At 28.2% G+C, this 19,465-nt stretch overlaps 2 protein-coding genes across 4 annotated transcripts; both read right to left on the reverse strand.

Annotated features, from left to right (window-relative positions):
* Positions 1 to 341: 341 nt before the first annotated feature.
* LOC114179212 (uncharacterized) lies at positions 342 to 3,018 on the reverse strand. Of its 3 annotated transcripts, none has more exons than XM_028065464.2 (3): positions 2,754 to 3,018; positions 2,615 to 2,673; positions 342 to 1,635 (listed from the first exon to the last, which is right to left on the reverse strand). In XM_028065464.2, the coding sequence occupies exon 3, from the start codon at positions 1,628 to 1,630 to the stop codon at positions 443 to 445; it is 1,188 nt and encodes a 395-aa protein (XP_027921265.1). In that variant the 5' UTR covers positions 1,631 to 1,635; positions 2,615 to 2,673; positions 2,754 to 3,018; the 3' UTR covers positions 342 to 442. The 3 variants fall into 3 exon arrangements, with proteins under 3 accessions (XP_027921265.1, XP_027921264.1, XP_027921262.1); XM_028065463.2 differs by having other exon boundaries at positions 2,593 to 2,673; XM_028065461.2 differs by lacking the exon at positions 2,615 to 2,673 and having other exon boundaries at positions 2,754 to 3,017.
* Positions 3,019 to 9,152: 6,134 nt separating this feature from the next.
* ALDH12A1 (aldehyde dehydrogenase 12A1) lies at positions 9,153 to 16,941 on the reverse strand. The gene is made up of 16 exons (XM_028059707.2): positions 16,695 to 16,941; positions 15,747 to 15,826; positions 15,207 to 15,310; positions 14,752 to 14,819; positions 14,393 to 14,450; positions 14,135 to 14,248; positions 13,791 to 13,874; positions 12,906 to 13,010; positions 12,469 to 12,582; positions 12,161 to 12,292; positions 11,985 to 12,074; positions 11,747 to 11,836; positions 10,121 to 10,330; positions 9,895 to 10,005; positions 9,543 to 9,622; positions 9,153 to 9,457 (listed from the first exon to the last, which is right to left on the reverse strand). The coding sequence occupies exons 1-16, from the start codon at positions 16,775 to 16,777 to the stop codon at positions 9,319 to 9,321; spliced, it is 1,662 nt and encodes a 553-aa protein (XP_027915508.1). The 5' UTR covers positions 16,778 to 16,941; the 3' UTR covers positions 9,153 to 9,318.
* Positions 16,942 to 19,465: the final 2,524 nt, after the last annotated feature.

Below are 19,465 nucleotides of genomic sequence, written 5' to 3' on the forward strand. Positions count from 1 at the left end.
TAAGACATACAAATACCAAAGTGACTCAGACAAAGGTTAAATGATGGTATTAATATTATAAAATTACAGTAGTTCCCGGAGCTTGGTGGTCAAGTATATAACCAATTCATATCGGTTCCCTATTTCATCTTCAAATAGTATTAGAGTTTATCCCAATATAAATAAAAAAATGAATAAAAGGCACTTTTCAAGATAATATTTTTCATGGATATCAGACACACCGCGTGAAGACATGTATCTCTAAAAGAATGGCAATTATGATCCTTAACCACAAAAATACACACCCTGAATTGGACGAGGGTAGTGTTACGGTCTCTATCGGCGAATTTTGAGAAAGACAATACAGAAATAAAAATCTGTGCCCATTGACCATTGTTCATGTACGACTACATCATTTGCAAAGAAGCGAAAAAACAAATCAGATTAATCTCGCTCAAGAGGCTTACAAATTTTTAGCTTCGATCGTTAGTTTGCCAACTACATCAGCCGTTAAGTGACAAAATTTGGCTTCAGCAGTTAAACAACTAACCACTCCTTCAATTGATCTCAACTCCTCGTGAAACAGTGGATGTAACACCAATGAAGAAAATTTCTCATCTAGCAGTAAGCCAAGACATTTTATAACATCTTCAAGTTTAGGAACCCAATCGCAAGCCTCCAAACGCAAAACTGATGATGCTCTTGGACATGGTCCTGCTTGAGGAAACCTCTCGTATTTCTTCAACCACTTGCCTAAATAACGAATCAAATTTAGTAATTCTTTCCCATTCAACTTACTTAATGAAGGGGATAGCATCACGTCATTGATGTTGGATGATGCAATCAGATAATGCAAACAAGTCTCAGACGCTGAGAAACCATCATAGGCCATCATAAGCAAAATGGAAGCCTCCTTTGCCAAAAGCAATTTCTTCCTCTTCGGCTTGCTATCATTTAAAATCTGAATGGCTAACACTGCTTGCCTCTCCCACTCAATCTTCACACTTAGCATACTGTTATAAGCATCTTTGGATGGAGAAAGAAAATACCTCAAAATGGTGAGTATTTCTGATGAACCAAGATCGAAAGCATGCTTTATGCACAAACAGATCAAATCAGACCGCTTTTTTTCCACTAATTTGGTGATCAGGTTTGAATAGCAAGAATGGTCAATAATAGCATTAACAATCAAAGCCTCGACCACTTCCCACATCTCCAAAGAAACACACCCATTCAATACCAGGCTAGCAACATCTTTACCCATGTATACTCCAAGCTTATCGATCAAAGTCTTGTTATACTCACTCCGGGATGAATCAACCTCAATCACAACCCCTGCTTTGTCCCTGATGTTTTCCAGATAAGAATTCAAACTACTAATAAACTCACCCTTATCAAAATTATTAGTGTTCTTGACCTTAGCATTCAGCTCTGTAAAGAACTTTTTGTTAATGTCAACGATCTCAGCATCCTTTGGTGCAATATGCCACCCAATAAGGGGCCTTACGAGTGATGAAGTAGATTCATCTTTAACTTCGGCCTTTAAAGTGGGTAAGATACTATCTGGGTTCAGAACAATTGGGTAGTCCAAAGGTGAATCAAGCGATTTTGAATTGATTGAAGCATCCTTAATTACTTCTAACAAAGTCATGATTACTGCAAAACAAACAGAGAAATAAACCTCAGACACTCAGCATGACAACACTTCACCAGAAAAGGAATTCATTTTATTAAAGAAACATTTCATTTTATGTAGTTTCAGAACAGGAAAACCAAAAATAGGAAAACCAATGAATGGGAAGTGACGAAAGCTAATAAACAAAACGCAATTATAGATCAAACTAGCGGAGGGCAGTACACGAGTGGAAAGAGATCAAATCGGACCAAGACTTTTACCAAAAGCCTAATCCCGACTACTTTACCAATCATAAGCCTTTTCTAAAAGGCTTAGCCTGACCTACGTAAATGTCTGGCCTATCCAAGCCTATTAGTTTGTCTAAAGGTCTGTTTTGTGGTAGCACCTGTAAATAGGTAAGCAGGCCTATCAATCTAATTTCAAAACTAGTTAGTTTGATGGAAGAAGAATAAAAACAGCTTCGATGGCATCTGCAGTACATCCCCTCATGTGTGTATCAAAAGAGACAAAAAAAATGGAAAGTGCGGATCATTCTGAAGATTTTAGAACCATATAGAATCTCTGATAAGCAGTGAAGGTGGCATTGAATGGCATATCAAAAGCTTATAATACAGTAATAATGGTTGGAAACCAACGAATCGGTACAGGTACATAAGATGACGATGCTCCCAGGTGTGTACTATAGATGCAATTAGAGTCAATAGTTATACAAGCAGACTGGTGATATATAAATGTTTATCAGGTCAAGAGGTTCCAGCAGACAATGATTATTTTAAATAAAGGAAAAGTAATACAAGTACAACAGTCTATAGGCTATGTCCTCAAACAAAGTTCCTTACAGTGTAAAATATGCTATCTATAACTAAAACTTCGCATCAGACAGATTTAACAGACTAGATGCAAGATGATCGAGTGTAATAGAGAAGAGTCGAATCTCCAATATGGCAAGTAAATAGAAATATCAAAATTACATGTACCAGATGAAAAGGACTGAATCACCTGCAACAACCTTTTGGCAAAGTCAAAGACCAACACACTAAGAGCACTAACACAAGGCACTGGAAGAAATTAGAAACAGCAACTTTTCATTAAGAACCAGAGCGAACAAGGTTTGAGAAGACAGAGAATAAAGAGTTACCTCTGCAACAGTCACAGGCGCAATTCGAAGGGTATTTGACAGGCGTTGATAGAAGGAAGCAGAATAGAGGAAGATACAGAAAGAATTCAAAAAGAGATTACGAAAACGCCTCGAAACTTAAAGGAATCCGAAGAAATGCCGCTGTGAGGGGAGACGGGAGAGAATTCCAGAATAGAAAAATGGAGGAGCGACTACTTGTTCCTCTCTGGCGGCAATAAGAACCAAATGGTGCAAGAGCCTTTCCCTCTCTATTGTCATGCCAGGATTTAGGGTTTTGTCATTTTAATCTCCAATAATAATTTATTTTTTCATTATGAGCGTCAAACAGTAAAATATTAATTAATTATTTTACACTTTTTAAAGACAATTATTATAAAAATAAAAAAATTATTATATTTGATATTTTATAATTAAATTATAATTGTTTAACTTGTATTGTTTATTTAATGTTTTGATACGTATTATTACTATTTTTTAAGTAATAAAATAACAGTTTATATATACTCTTTGGTTGTCATGTTTTTATGGTCGTGTACTTATTTGTTGTGGCTATTTTTATTTAGGTTTAAATAGTCATTCCGTCTGATCGAATTTTTTTACTTTAGTTCTATTTTTTAAATTGTTTTCAATTTGGTTTTATTTTTTGTTATATTTTTTCAATCAACTTTTTTTTGTTAACTCCTTCTAAATTATTAACGAACAGTAACTGTCACGTGTCATTTTGTGATTTTTTTATTTTTTTTTTAATTTTTTTTATTTCTTAAAAGAAATTAATTTTTTTTATTTAAAGAAAATGTACACTTGTCAAGCTCATATTATGTCACGTGTCATTTTTTTATTTTTTATTTTTTTTAATTGTTTTTAAATTTAATTTTTTTAATTTAAAAAATTTTTACGTGTCAAACTAATATCATGCCACGTGTCAGAATCAGTTTTTTATATTCAATTTGGTCCCAATATTCGTTAATTATTTTCAATTTGGTCCTAATTTTTTTTTTAAATTTAACATTTTTGTTCCTCTCCAAATTGAAACAAAATTTAATTTGTATATATTAAAATGCATATTTTTGTTAAATATTTTAATTTAGAATTAGAGTTAGTTTAAAATTAAAACGAAAAAAAGAAATAACACCATTAATTTAGAATTTTAAGAGGTTAAAAATATTTAATTTTAAACCAACTCTAATTTTAAATTAAAAATATTTAATAAAAATATGTATTTTAATAAGAATATTCATATAACATTTATATACAAATTATATTTTGTCTTTGGAGGGGAACAAAAATACTGAATTAAAAAAAACTAGGACCAAATTGAAAATAAATAACGAATATTATGACCAAATTGAATATAAAAATTTGATTCTGACACGTGGCATGATATTAGTTTGACACGTGAATTTTTTTTAATTAAAAAAATTAAAAAATCAAAATAAAAAATAAAAAATGACACGTGGTATAATATGGCATAATATGAGTTTGACACATGTATATTTTTTTAAAATTAAAAAAATTAAAAAATCACAAAATGATACGTGATCACATCCGTTAACGATTTAGACGGAGTTAACGGAAAGGAATTGATTGAAAAAATATAACGAAAAATATGACCAAATTAAAAACAATTTCAAAAATAAGACCACAGTAAGAAAAGTTGACCAAAACTAGGACCAAATAAGTATTTAAGCCTAAATAAAAATAGACACAACAAATAAGTACACGACCATAAAAACATGATGGGATCTAGGGTTTTGTCATTTTAATCTCAAAGAATAGTTTATTTTTTTATTATGAGCGTCAAACAGTAAAATATTAATTAATTATTTTACACTTTTTTAAGACAATTATTATAAAAATAAAAAATTATTATATTTGATATTTTATGATTAAATTATAATTGTTTAACTTATATTGTTTATTTAATGTTTTAATATGTATTATTACTATTTTTTAAGTAATAAAATAACATTTTATATATACTCTTTAGTTGTCATGTTTTTATGGTCGTGTACTTATTTGTTGTGCCTATTTTTATTTATTATTACTGTTATTTTCATTTACTTTACTTTTGTTTTGATAATTCTATATATTAAGTTGATAATGCATTATAAGTCTAAGGATAAAAAGAAGATAGCAAAATTTCAGTAATTTAACCAAAGGTGGGGAGAAACAGAAAACAAAAAAACAAGTAAATAACTTTTACATTAAGCATTTTCACACGGAGGGATGATCCAGATTTTCATATTTTCAAATTATATTAATGTTAATTTAGAAAAAGAGACCAGATTAATTAAAAAAAAAAAGAGAACGTAATTGAATAAAAAAATTATGAAATTCAATTAAGTAAAAATAAATATAAAATTAACATCAATAAAAAATCTAAATATAAAAAAATAAAGTTTAAGATGGAAATAGTGGCGGATTTGTGAAGATTAATTATTAATTTATTTTTGTATCTAATATTTTATTTTTAAAATAATTTTATTTATTGGGTTCTTTTTTAATTATTTTTATAATTAGTATTGGACATTAATAGATATTTCAAATGCAATAATACTTTTAATAAATAAATTATTTTCATTTTTTAACTAATATTTTTTAACCAATAAATTTTTCTATTTTAAAAAATATACATAAGGACATTTTTTAATCACATATTGCAATCAATTTTGTCTTCGAAACTTTTATTGTTATTATTTAATCAAAACCACCATAATTAAAAGACTAGAAAATTAGAAAATGGATATTGAAAATAGATACCCGCAGACAACAGGTATAGGTATTTTTATACCTGCATATAATTTTGTTCCATCTGCTTGAACTTGAACAACTCAAAAAGGACTTGAGTATTCAGGTCCAATACAAATTTGGATTCTCTACTGGATTTTGTTGTGTTGTTTCTCTATTGTGTCTCTATAATACACTAATTACCATTAATTTTGACGTTTTAAAATATATTAAAAAAAATATTTAAAATTGCAACATAGTGTATTTTTAATGCTCAGCAGATGACAACACAAGAAAACCAGTAGAAAATCTGAACTTTGTCCAATACATTGTTGTATACATGCATATATTTCTCTTTCTAACCATACAATTGATAGTATACATCTATTGTAATTCCTAATATAAAAATAAGAATAGGCACAAATACCCAAAGAATTCCATACATCTCTTTCAAAAATTACAATCTGAAAAAAAAAATGTATATGTTATATTTCTATTAAATCAATTATCATTTTAACGATTAACTTCTCCCATAATAATATCTATGCTACATTGTATTGTCATAACATTGACCAATTTCATTCTTTTAACTAATTGAGGGAGAATTTGCAAATTTATAAAACTGGGTGGATAAATTTTCCATCTACAAGGAAAACCATTTTGATCCCCTGTTAGAAAAATACCTAATCCTCCCTTGGGGACGGATACAAGTATCATAGTATATGTACCCGTGGATACTTGTACCTGCTATATTCTAATTTAAATTAAAAAAAATGATTAAAATATTAACACATTGATTTTGAATGTGTTATTTTTTTTATCAATTGATTTTAAAAAATCTTTATTTATTTGTAAACAGTCATTCAATATTATTTAAATGAGTTATTTGCATCTTATTTTAACTTTATAAATGGTATATGTTGTATTTTTATTTGAATTTATGGTTAAAATTTATTATTAAATATTAAATTTTTCTTTCATAAATACCCACGGGTACCCATGGATATTAAAAAAATATATGGATACTCGTATAATGGATATCCGCACAAATATGTGTACAAGTACGAGACAAATATTTATCCAGCGAATAGAGTACAAGAAAATTATTACTCGTACCCTACCTGCCCCGTTAATATCTCTAGATAATAGATAATAATAATAATAATAATTATTATTATTATTATTATTATTATTATAATTATTTTGGCGATGGTTATAATAAAAAAATGTTATTAGAAAATGATATTAGTGATGGTGATAATTATTGCGATCACCATAATCATGGCAATAACTTAATAATACTCAATAAAAATAAATTAATATGATAATTGAGATATTTTAAAGATTTTATTTATTTTAACTAATAGTAGATTAGCAGTAGTATGATAAATTCATAATTCAAGTCATGTGTTAATTGAAATCTCATATTTATAGTAATGAATTAAGTTTGGAAGGAAAAAAACCCACTTAGAGAATAAATCTATAATAATACCGATTTTACCCTTTTAAATATAATGACTGTTACTTTTACAAACTTTTTATAAAATCAGAATAGGGGATTCCCCTTTTTGTGTCCACTTTTCAAAATACCGATTTTACCCTTTTAAATATAATGACTGTTACTTTTACAAACTTTTTATAAAATCAGAATATATAAAGGAGATTCCCCTTTTTGTGTCCACTTTTCAAAATACCGATTTTACCCTTTTAAATATAATGACTGTTACTTTTACAAACTTTTTATAAAATCAGATGTTTCTATTTCTTCTCTTTTTCTTTATTTATCAATGGTTATTCTTTTATTTGTTCTGATATATTTCACTTTATTTTTAATAAATATAATTTTAATATATATATATATATATATATATATATATATATATATATTATCTTAATATTATCACCTATTAATATAATATCACGCATATTTAAAAAATATATACACACATACGCGATGTCGCATGTGTTACGCTAGTAAAACATAATGTGTGTTTGATTTGTATAAAATGAAGCAAAATATTTAGAAACTTTTTCGGTCAAACCAAAAAAAGTAAAAAGTATTTAAAATTTTGACATAGTAAGAAACAACATTTATATGTGTTACATTTTGAGTACAACAAAATAAATTAGTATGACTATTTTGTTTACGTTTAACTAATAGTAAATTAGCAGTAATATGATAAATTCATCATTCAGTCATGTGTGAATTGAAATTTCATATTTACAACTATTTGTAACTATTTTTTGTTTGTGTTTGTCACTTTCCCTTCTCCGTTGCGATTTTTGTAGTTGGTGTGAATGAATGTCAGTGAAAATTATTTATGTTGCCTCGTGTCATGAAATGAACAACACTTCTTAAGTATTCCGAAAATTGGGTGTTAATGTTTTTAGGTATTAAATTTATGATATTATAATTGACACTATTATTTTAAACATAGATATATTTGATTAATTTATCTATTTAAATATATATTATTTAGATTGTTTCGTAAGGTTTAGTGTTATCATTATGTTATACAAGACTGATGAAAACTATAAAAAGAAGACAAAGAAAAAAACATTTCCATTTTTATGTTAACCTTGATCCTAACAAGATGTTAATTCAGTTCAGAAATTGCTTAAGATTTCACACAACTTCTTTTAAAATATATTGTGTTACACCCTCTAACATAAATGGTAATGTACTATTGTACACAAAATGATATATTAATATATTAATTATGATCACCAAACTCTTTTATGTCAACTGTTGAGGCAAATAGATCTGTTGCATTGTCTTCCCTATTTAACTTTGCAATTTTGAAGTCACCAAATGAACAGACTCTCGTTTCGAATAATATATTCACAAAATATATTTCCCACTCCATTATTCTAACACAAAAAATGGAACTTATTTTTCTATTAAAGAAAATATAGCTAGTTTAAAAATGGATATTTTTAGACTTCTCCCTTAGCATTCTCACTAGTTTATCCTCTCTTTTGATCTATAAGTTTGCCGTTGTACATTATTTGCAATTTTTCATCTCATTGCACTATACCGTTCAAAGTGAAACACACTCTGACCCATACATAGAAATATCATTATAACTATTTAAAATTATTCATAATAAAGTATTGTGTAAAAAATAATTTAACTTTAAAATCAAACTCTTCCGTTTTTTTTCAATCGTTTTGAAAAAAAAAGAAAAAAATGTTTAAAAACTCACAAAAAATAATATATTTGTCAATGTACAGTGATATATTGACATTCATAAAATAAAAACACTTACTTAACAATTCAAAATAATAATATTTAATTAAATTTATTTTACTTTTTAATTTAAATTTTCAATTCACATTATTATATTACAGACCATAATTTATTCATATATCTCTTTTTTTATATTTAACCTACTAATATAAATTGTTATTGTATTGTAATACAATATTTTATAGGAAAAACTAATGAAAAAAATATCTTTCAGTGACATCTTTTTAGTCAGAGCGTCCATGCTATTACACCCACGCTTGGCAGAAACTTAAAATTTAGATTGTGCAAAAGAAATACCTATCCAAGCCTTTAAATTGCTTAGACGTTCATGATTTATTCTAGTCTGTTTGGCAGCAATAAAAGTTCCTTCCATTTTATCATGTCAAAACCTCAACCACATTATATTAATAATTAAAAAAGCCTAATCAAAACTCGATTTCCATAAACTTATTTAAAAATCCAAAAATGTAGCGAGGGTCACACGGCATAACCTACCCATTTACAATCCTAATCTCAATGTTTCTGTCAGAAATAGGATCCTTAGTCTTGCATTCTTCCTTTTATTATTCCTATCATAGGAATCTGTTTTCAAGTGGATGGAGGAATTTCCCAATTCTTTGGCACCGGCCCAATATCATAGATAACTTCTCTGTGACAAGACCATACAAGTTTTATGGCCTCTGGTGTACCAATTCCTGCACCTCTTGCATCACCGGCGGGTCCAAACCTGTAATGAAATTATTATTTTCAGCACAACACCATTAGTTATTTTTTCACAAGTACGATAATTTAAAAAAAAAAAATCAATTTACCAGTGATTCTGTGGTGCTCCGGTAGTCCTTGCTCTTAAACCAGCATAAGTAGTACCGTTTACCGAATTACCAATAACTTCCTGCAATTCATGACAACGTTTCAGAAAATTTCATATTACATTTGTTAATGTGCTCTCCAAACAAGTTATCTAAACTTTGGAGTTGAACTCCAATTACAACAAAATTTTGCAGGCAATTTGACCTATTACAGAATATACTTTTACGTATGTGCAGTATAGATGTATAGTCCAATAGCCAAACCTCTAATTTTGTCTCATAAATCAAATATGAAAACGCGAGGACTAAATGATTTTTGACTAAATCATTTGAAAATAACTGATCAAAATCTTACCTGCAAAAATAAAACATCGTTTGAAACTACAGCAGCTGTTAAATGGTTATGCATTCTTTCCAAAGCATCCAATACAACTGATAGTTCACTATTTTTGTAATCAGTAATAACCTGAAAAAATATAAAAAGAAATTATTTCCGTAGCAATAGAATAGACTAATATATCTTTTCTTCAAACATGCATCTGCAAACTTTATTTTCATATATTTAGTCTCTCTTTCCATACCTGAAAGGGTCCAAATATTTCTTTTGTCACAAGCTCAAAATTCTTATCCTTCATAATTTCTTCAAGAGGAACATAAACAGCTGTTGGTTTAATCGCACCATAAATAGACGGAATTGAATGATCCTCCAAAGGTCGACCTCCGAAAAGCAGCTTTGATCCTGGTATCTCAAGCAATTTATTGACATGTTCAAGCATTGAATCAGTAGTAACCTGCATATATAAGAAGATAAATATCATCAAGAACTCCCAATCAAGTAAATTAAACAGCAAATAAATATTACAGTATCCTATTTGGATGCCCAGATAGATAGCTTCCAACAAATTTTCTTTTTGAATATACAAAGGTTAGACCTTCATTAGTAATGTCAAATTAATGTACTAAAAGACGGGTCTAAATGGCTATAAGGGCAAATCAACGGCATAGCTGGCAACATGTGGTAGTTAACCTGCAAGCAAACCCTTCTGTTTTACTCCCACTCACCTCAAGTCTCTCCCTTCTTTAATCATTACAGAAAAGCATGGATAGCTTGCATTTTGTAAATGTTAAGTAATGGGATTAAAGGATGACAATTGAAACTACTACATTGCACATTGCACATATAATACATTCATATAATTAAATAATTAAATTTTAAATTTTAAATTTTAAATGTATTACAAAGTGGTTGATCTTTCATCTACTTCAAGAGAAAATTTCCAACAATTAAGTATAAATACTTTTATTTGTGTCATGTATTGGCATCCAGTACATACTTTTGGTACTTCACCTACTTGTTGTATATGAGAAATATGAGACATAGAATGCATGTATGTATAATATAGAACATGGAAATATTATCTCTTCATGAAATCAAAAAGAAAACTGTCCGTTGTCTGGATGATTTCGTGAAATGAATGAAGTTTATAGTATTCTTATAATGGAAATACGAAGCATTTATGGTGCCAGTGACTTATAACTTTTATTTTTAGTAATTTTCAAGAAGCCAGTTCTTGATTTAAATATTCAAAATTAAAATTAAATATCTATTTATTATGTTTTATATATATGTAGATATTTATCCTCCCCGATGTATCCTATATAATTTTAGAATAATTGAAGTGTTGTACCAGATGCATACTATATTTTTTGTGTTTTTAATTTGGACTGAAATGTTCGAACAGTAAACCTATAACCGGTTCGGTTTGTCTTTCAAACGGGACATTGCATTCAACTTGCTTTACTCGGCTCCAGGGAGAATCACTTTTTAAATTCTAACATTTGAAGTAAAAGAATTTAGTGAATGGAGTGGGAATCAAACACCAGTTCTATACAACGTAAATGAATTTATAACCACCAAGCTAATTTGATCGGAAAGTGTATGACAATTTATTTATATACTAAATTTTCTCCACAAAATTTATATTTTTAATAAATATCCGTTCATGTATTTTAAGCAATGGCCTACTGGTTCACAGTAAGTATTGACTTGGTACCTTTACCGAGCCGATGATAAGTCCAGTTTTGATAACATTACATATACTGTGTATCATAGATTGTCACAAACTTCAAGCAGATCGCATAAAAACCTTAAATGTGAAATCCTGGTTCAATTACTAAAACAAAAATGACAGACATGTAATACTTACTGTGAGGACTGGGCCGATTGTCAAGTCTGTCAGCTTTCTTCTTTCTGCAAGATCTTTCAACTTTGATAGCAACGAAGTTTTAGACCAGTTCTGAACCAGAGAGATAGAGACCGTGAAGTTAGTAAAGACACAATACATCAGTGCATTTTACAAAATACTAAGCCGATGTCCATTTCACGGTAGTTCTTAGGGATATTTAAATATGAACAAAACTCTCAAGATAGCCAATGTGACAAACCTCATGCATAAATAATAATGACTGAGCCGAGCATTTCTGACCACTGCATGCATATGCATCTTGATCACATACCCACGCAATGTAATCTTCCTAAACCAAGAAACCATAGAGAAACTATTATAAAACTGAAAATTGAATTAGTGCCTTTATGATATCCAAAAAAAATAGCAAGAAACCTGATGGACATCAGGACCCAGTATTTTCCAGTCAAATCCAGCATCTTCCAATTTAACACGGCCCTTCAAATCAACAGCCAACTTCTCAGCCACTCTTGAACTTCCAGTAAAAAGGGTCATTCGAGGATTTGCCTGTAAATTTAATACTACTTCATGATCCAATATTACGAAAGGAAGATCTAACCATGTACAAATATCATCCAACAAAATTATAAACAGAGATCAATCTAAGTTAACATGGAGATCAATGAAATAGAATCATAAATATAATCCTCTACAAAATCAAAAGCATTCGATGAATAAACAACCTCCATCAACAGCTTGTTCATTGTCTTCCCATCTGAATTTATGAAGTCAACATCTTCCACAGGTAAGCCACAGGAATGAAGCAGGCGCAACATTTGTTCCATGACAATGCTCACCTATAACAATAGTCAATAATACCCAGTATTATAAGCACAAAGATATAAATATTGAAAGCATATAAAAATTAACATTTCAGAAATCAAACAGTTTGAAAGGGCCAAGACAAGAATGTGAAAAAGCAATAAATCCAATGGTTTCTTTAGGCATGAACCCCTCCCCAACACACAAGTTCACACATCTAAATAACATCGCATCACAACTATTTTCATGATAACTGATTGCCATTGATATTTCATGCATCCTTAAGCTAGCCCTGTATGAATTTTGAATTAGATGTAATGTCATAAAGTATCCAAAAATCATTTCCAAAAGAACTCACCTTGCTATCAACTTTAAGGACTGGTTTGTTGCCCATATAAAGTGCACCCATCAATTGAAGAACAGGAATCTCCAAGGGAAAATTAAAAGGAGTAATAATTGCCACCTACAGAACACACATCCAGATTTAAGATTACAACAAGAGTGAAAGGTAAATGTTTTTGGTGTGTGAAAATAAAAATCTAATCGGGCACTCATGAAAAAACTCAAACTTCTTCACGTTGCATCACTAATCTAAGCAAAATTCAATTCAACATCAGAAAGCATCTCATTATTTTTAATGTCTTTTCATGAGTAGGAGTCAAGTCACATCTATAAAACATAAACTTTTTTTGTAGAAAACAAAAAGCTACCTTTGATAAAAAATAGCAATCAGAGCATAAAAGACTTAAAGTTTTCTAGTAGGTAAAAATACCTGAATTCAGGGTTTTGCTTTATTATCATATGTAACTTATTGAAATTCCATGCAATGTTAATTTTTTCCATTTTGGGATAAAAGACCAAAAGAACCAAATGGAAATCAGCCACTCCTGCCAAGGTCATCGATGTACATGGGCTTATGCAACTGAATTGACATATTAACAGTTACACCATAATCGACCTTTTAAATAATAACTTGAAGTCACAGAATTATTACATTTTGCTAGGTTTTATATTGGAACAATTGCTTTTATTTTTCATTTCTTCCATCCCTTAGAGCACACTTAACCAATTACTCATAGACTGACTAGTGTGACCAAAAGGTGACTGATAATTTAGATACACCAAACAAAACACTGTTTATGATAGAACGATAGACTAATTTTTTGCCTTTAGTACATAGTATGATAGCATATCACACATATAAACTATAATCATGACAGAATAAACAAAACATAATCCTTACAGGACCATATGGCCAACGAAAACCATGACTTTGCTGCCCAAGATGATTTCCAGGTACGGCAAAAGACCTCGCTAGGAAACGAACCTGTCAAGATTGTATTGAAATGAAACAAAAAAGAAGAAATCATTACAGGAATTGTGAGGTTATGTGTCAGTGTCTCTGCACATGTGCATACATCAGTGTTATATTTTTTCATTAATGAATGAGGAATCTAGGCATCAACAGAAGATATGAAATTGATCAATATCCACCAGTCAATGGGTAATTTAGATTCGTCCATCATTCCACACAAAAAATTGCATACTTTCACTTATTTAGCACTAGCATGTCTTATTTTGATATACCTGATCCCCGCAAAAGTTCTCTAGAAACTTTTGTGTCACGTACACTTCCCCAAAAGCCTGCTGGTAGCTCTTTGGAGAAACTCTTTGGATTAACCTTGTAAAAAAATCTGAAACCTGAAGGTCATGTAGTATAAATTAATCACAGCATTCAACTAAAGAAGAAAAAGTTGACGTTGAATACTACAGGTAACAATACATAACCAAGTACCATTAAAAGAATAATGATAAAGTTAAAAAAATATTTCTTTAGTTTGAAACCTTAGGAAGTGATAGCATGTGAGCTGCCTTGGTAGATATATCTCCATACATGAGATATCTGCAAAAGGTTTATAGCATAAACCAAATTAAATTTCATAAAGATAGTCAAAATAAGAACATAAGAATTGATATCATGCACTAATGCATAAAATACTTGCAACTAAAATGCCCAAGTTAGTTGCTTTTTTGGAGTGAAAATGAAAGCTGTGACATAAAGGTCTAGGATGAGGATCCCATCATTTTTTTTTTCACTTTTGATCAAGACAAACATAAATCCAACAAATAAAACATATATTTTCATATGTTTATATTTCTACAAAGAAAATGAAGAAGAAATACAAAGGAATCTCTGCACCTACCGCTCTGGTGCCTTAAAAGGATTGTGTACACCATGCTTGGGACAGCTGGACAAGCTTTCCACAAAGGGCTGATACGTCCAACAAAAGGAAAAATTTAGTCAATATCTCAGTCACAAAGTACTGTTGAATTCCAATCAAGTACAAACTCAAATATAGCCTTCAAATAGAAATTTATTTATTTTAAGTTTTCACAAGGTGACAGCCCTGCCTCACAAACAGAGATTCAAGGTTTGAACTTGAACCTCCTATTCAAAAAAATAGGTGTGGAGGATGGTGATTAATAAACGCCCTAAATTTCTTAGTTTGATGGATGAGTAAGTAATAAAAAGAATACAGCCTTCAACATATAAAGCAGAATTCCCATTAAGCAGAAGCTCTTTATTTGTGCAATAAATGGAACATATTTCAAAATAAATATTAGTTAACAAGGCAAATAATATATTACAGGGATGCACCTGAATGCCTGTTTCGTCAACTTCAGCAATTTTAATAAATGAGTCTCCATTTAGGGGATCTACAATTGTATTCCACTTTGAAGCTCCAACCCATTTACCTTGCACTGAAAGTGGAGATAATACACTCATAGTGATAGCCAACAAATCAAAGCACAAGTTTGATAAAAGAAATTAATGTATTGGTAAATATGTGGAACAGAAATGTATGACAGCACTCGGTAACATTCAAATATTTATACATAGAAGAATTATGGGAAAAACATTCAGGAATCCTTTCGCTTCCATCGCATATCAAATTCTTTGATGAACATGATATTTAACAGATTGCTTTTGGATTTGAAAGATACTTGATAAGCAGGTTTGACACCTTGCAGACGGAATCATGAAAAATGTAGATGGAAAAGGATTTAACCACAGATTATGATGGTAAACCCTTTTCAAATCTTGGATCACCAAATTTATCACAAAATACTATGACATTAATAAGAGTACTAATGCCTATCTGCAAAGAACAAAAACATCAAACGTTAGGATGCATACCCAGGTTCAAAACTTCAGCAGGCTTGGAACCTGATATCTCTTCTGCTTCTACAGTTGCAAATTGCAATGAATGAACACATCTACAACATAATGTAAAAAAAAAAAAAAAGAATTCAGAGTTCAGAAAACACAAAAAGACTTGAGTTAAAATCTAATGAAATAAAGTAATAAACAGATAGTGTAAGATTGCGTAAAACAAAATATGACGAAAAAAATGGAATTCCAATTAAAGCTAATACTCTATCTTTGAATTTTTAATTTTAAGAAGTGAATCAGATGGAATTACAGAATGACTTTGACAGCATTTCTATGAGTTATTTTAACTAAACAATATAAAATAATACAATGCTCCAGATGCTCTTGACCTGAATTCCAAAAAAATGATCTAACCCAGTCAGTTTGAATAGATATAGCAGACCAAGATGGAGTGATTATGTTACAAATAAATCAATGAATCCGTTTTCTAATTTTAGCCTTGCTAATTTCTGGACAGCACTCAGCTTAGGAAGTGACAAACTAAATGCCTTCTTCCTAAATCCTTAGTTACTCGTATAATTTTTATATACAGAACTAACATTTTAAAATGTTCTGTAACAAAAGATATCCTCGTATATGTCGCTGTTTGTAAGCAGAAAACGACTTAACCATAAACGTACAAGGTTTTTTCTCTCTTCTGTTGAGAGAAACTTAAATGCATGTGAGAATACGAATTTCTAACATGTTTAACGAGAGAAACCAAGTCTATCGTCGAAAGAATAAATTTTCCAATAAGCACATTTCAACGTTTCACATGCAACAAGCGGTGATTTCATCCAAATCACAGAACAGGCTGAGTATCGAACCGATTAAGGATTGAAGTGGTTAAAACTCAGAAACTAAACGAGGATCCGCAATTGAACAAACTGGGATCCATGGCGAGTCAATTCCAGGGGAAATAGAAGGAGATACCTAGGGAAACTGAATGCCGCAAAGCCGTTGTGGATGCGTGAAGTCGAAACCCTAGTTCCTCTACTAACCAAAAGCTTCAACATTTTGATCGATGAGTATTTTCCTACAACGCTTACTGGTCTGTTTAGTTTGCAAAGTTGGTGTGATGCTATCTTCTATATATGCGTGCAAGAATGCGGAAAAAGAACTAGCAAGAAAACCCCACGTGTTGAACACGCACAGGTGAGTACACGTGGAGATCTCATCGGCCCAGTAACAGATTTGAAAAGACTCCGGATTTCCCTTTTATTTCCTAAAATAACTTATTTTCTGAATTTCTATTTTTTTTTCATAAATACTTTTTTTTAGTTGAATTTTCTTCTCTCGGAAGAACAGAATAAATAATTCTGGTCAAACATCTAATATGACAATATTTATAAGATAGATTAAGTTAAATATGATTTTGATTTCTTAAATTTTAGTAAAAATTATAATTAGTTTATTTTAAAAATTTTGAATTAATTTGGTCTTTTTAGTTTTAAAAATTCATGAATTTAGTCTTTTAATTAAATTTTGTTAAATTTAGTTGACATTCCAAACATTTTTATCAATTAACATCAAAGTAAAAATGTGCTAAATTGTATAAATAACTTAAATATTATTATAAAACATATATAAAATATCAAATAAATTTAACAAAATTTAAAATTGAAATGAATAAATCTATGTATTTCTAAAATTTAAAGACTAAAATAAATTTAAATTTTAAATATCGACTAATTTTAATTTTTACTATAAAATAAGAATAAAAACATATTTAATTTAAAAAATATAATAAGACAAAATTTGTTAATTTATAACAACTTATATATATTTTATGTTCTTGCTTTTGTTTTTAGTTATATTCTTTAAAATATTTAAACTTTTATTTTACTTATATCTCTCATATGTGACAAAGGAACTCATCCTTGGTTCAATGAGAAATCTAAACGTATATAAAACCCGATTTTTTCAATTCTTATAGAAACCAAATGGATATGATCTCATATATATCGCTCCGTGCCAATACTATATCATTTTCGTTTACATTGCTAAAAGTAATCATATTTTATTAGATAACCTAACTAATAAATATTATCCATCTTATTTTCATCTCAAATTGTTTATTATATATATATATATATATATATATATATATATATATTCTCATATTACAATCTTTATAATATTTTTTGTTACGTAATTATGTTTAAATGATGTATTATCAATTTCAGTGAATAAAATAGATTTTAAAACTCATATTTGATTTTTTTTCTCTTGTTAATGTTTTTATTTATTATTTATCTCTTTTCACGTAAAAAAAATTGACTTCCAATTTCAAATGTCTAATCCCCTCGATCTTTAATTTAGTCGATAATACAAAAAACTATATTTTTTATTCTCTTTGATCATTAATTTTTGTTTTATTTAAAGAACTTTCATTCTACTCAAACATTATCATTTTTGATATATTTTTCATTTTATCATACTCAATTATACGCTTTTGCTCCTTTGTTTAAATTTATTTGGTGTATCAAATCGTTTGACAATTTTTAATTTTTTAAATATTTTTATTTGTTGTTTATATTTATTATATAAAATATTATTTTGATAATTTTATATAATTATTTTATTTTTTAATTCACTCTTATATCATATGTGTAATTTTTCTATTACTATTTTATAAAGATATTTTATTTACTATAATATAATAATTTAATATATTTAAAGTTAATGTCATAAATTTTATTTATATCATTCAACATAAAAAGAAGTTAAAAAAATGAAACATTCATGTTTATATTTAAATTATTATTAGTTTAATTTTTTCCTCAATGTGATTTTGTTCAATACAATATTGTGTATAAAAAAAGAAATCAATAAATAAATATTTAAAATATTTTTAAACTTAAATGATTTTTTTATAAATTTTTAAAAATACTTTTTAATTTTACCAACTTTGTTTATAAACAAAGTTGGTAAAATTAAAAAGTATTTTTATTATCATTAAACTTTATTTATAAATAATTGCTAGATATTTTATATAATTAATTCACTCTCATGTAATTGTTATTCGATATTTTATTTGAAATTTATATTATTATAATTTATTTCTAAATGTGAAAATATAAAAAATATATTATATTTCACTCTTATATCATATGTGTAATTTTTCTATTACTATTTTATAAAGATATTTTATTTCCTATAATATAATAATTTAATATATTTAAAGTTAATGTCATAAATTTTATTTATATCATTCAACATAAAAAAAAGTTAAAAAAATGAAACATTCATGTTTATATTTAAATTATTATTAGTTTAATTTTTTCCTCAATTTGATTTTGTTCAATACAATATTGTGTATAAAAAAAGAAATCAATAAATAAATATTTAAAATATTTTTAAACTTAAATGATTTTTTTATAAATTTTTAAAAATATTTTTTAATTTTATCAACTTTATTTATAAACAAAGTTGGTAAAATTAAAAAGTATTTTTATTATCATTAAAATTTATTTATAAATAATTGCTAGATATTTTATATAATTAATTCACTCTCATGTAATTGTTATTCGATATTTTATTTGAAATTTATATTATTATAATTTATTTCTAAATATGAAAATATAAAAAATATATTATATTTTTTTATTTGATTTTTATATTTTATAAAAAATAATTAATCGATATTAAAAAAAACAAAATAGATATGGAAAAAGTCAGAAATATACGTTTTATCTAATAAA

The sequence above is a fragment of the Vigna unguiculata genome, chromosome 3 (genome assembly GCF_037176805.1).
Source record: "Vigna unguiculata cultivar grain cowpea cultivar isolate G323 ecotype 2 chromosome 3, ASM3717680v1, whole genome shotgun sequence".
NCBI classification, from domain to species: domain Eukaryota; kingdom Viridiplantae; phylum Streptophyta; class Magnoliopsida; order Fabales; family Fabaceae; genus Vigna; species Vigna unguiculata.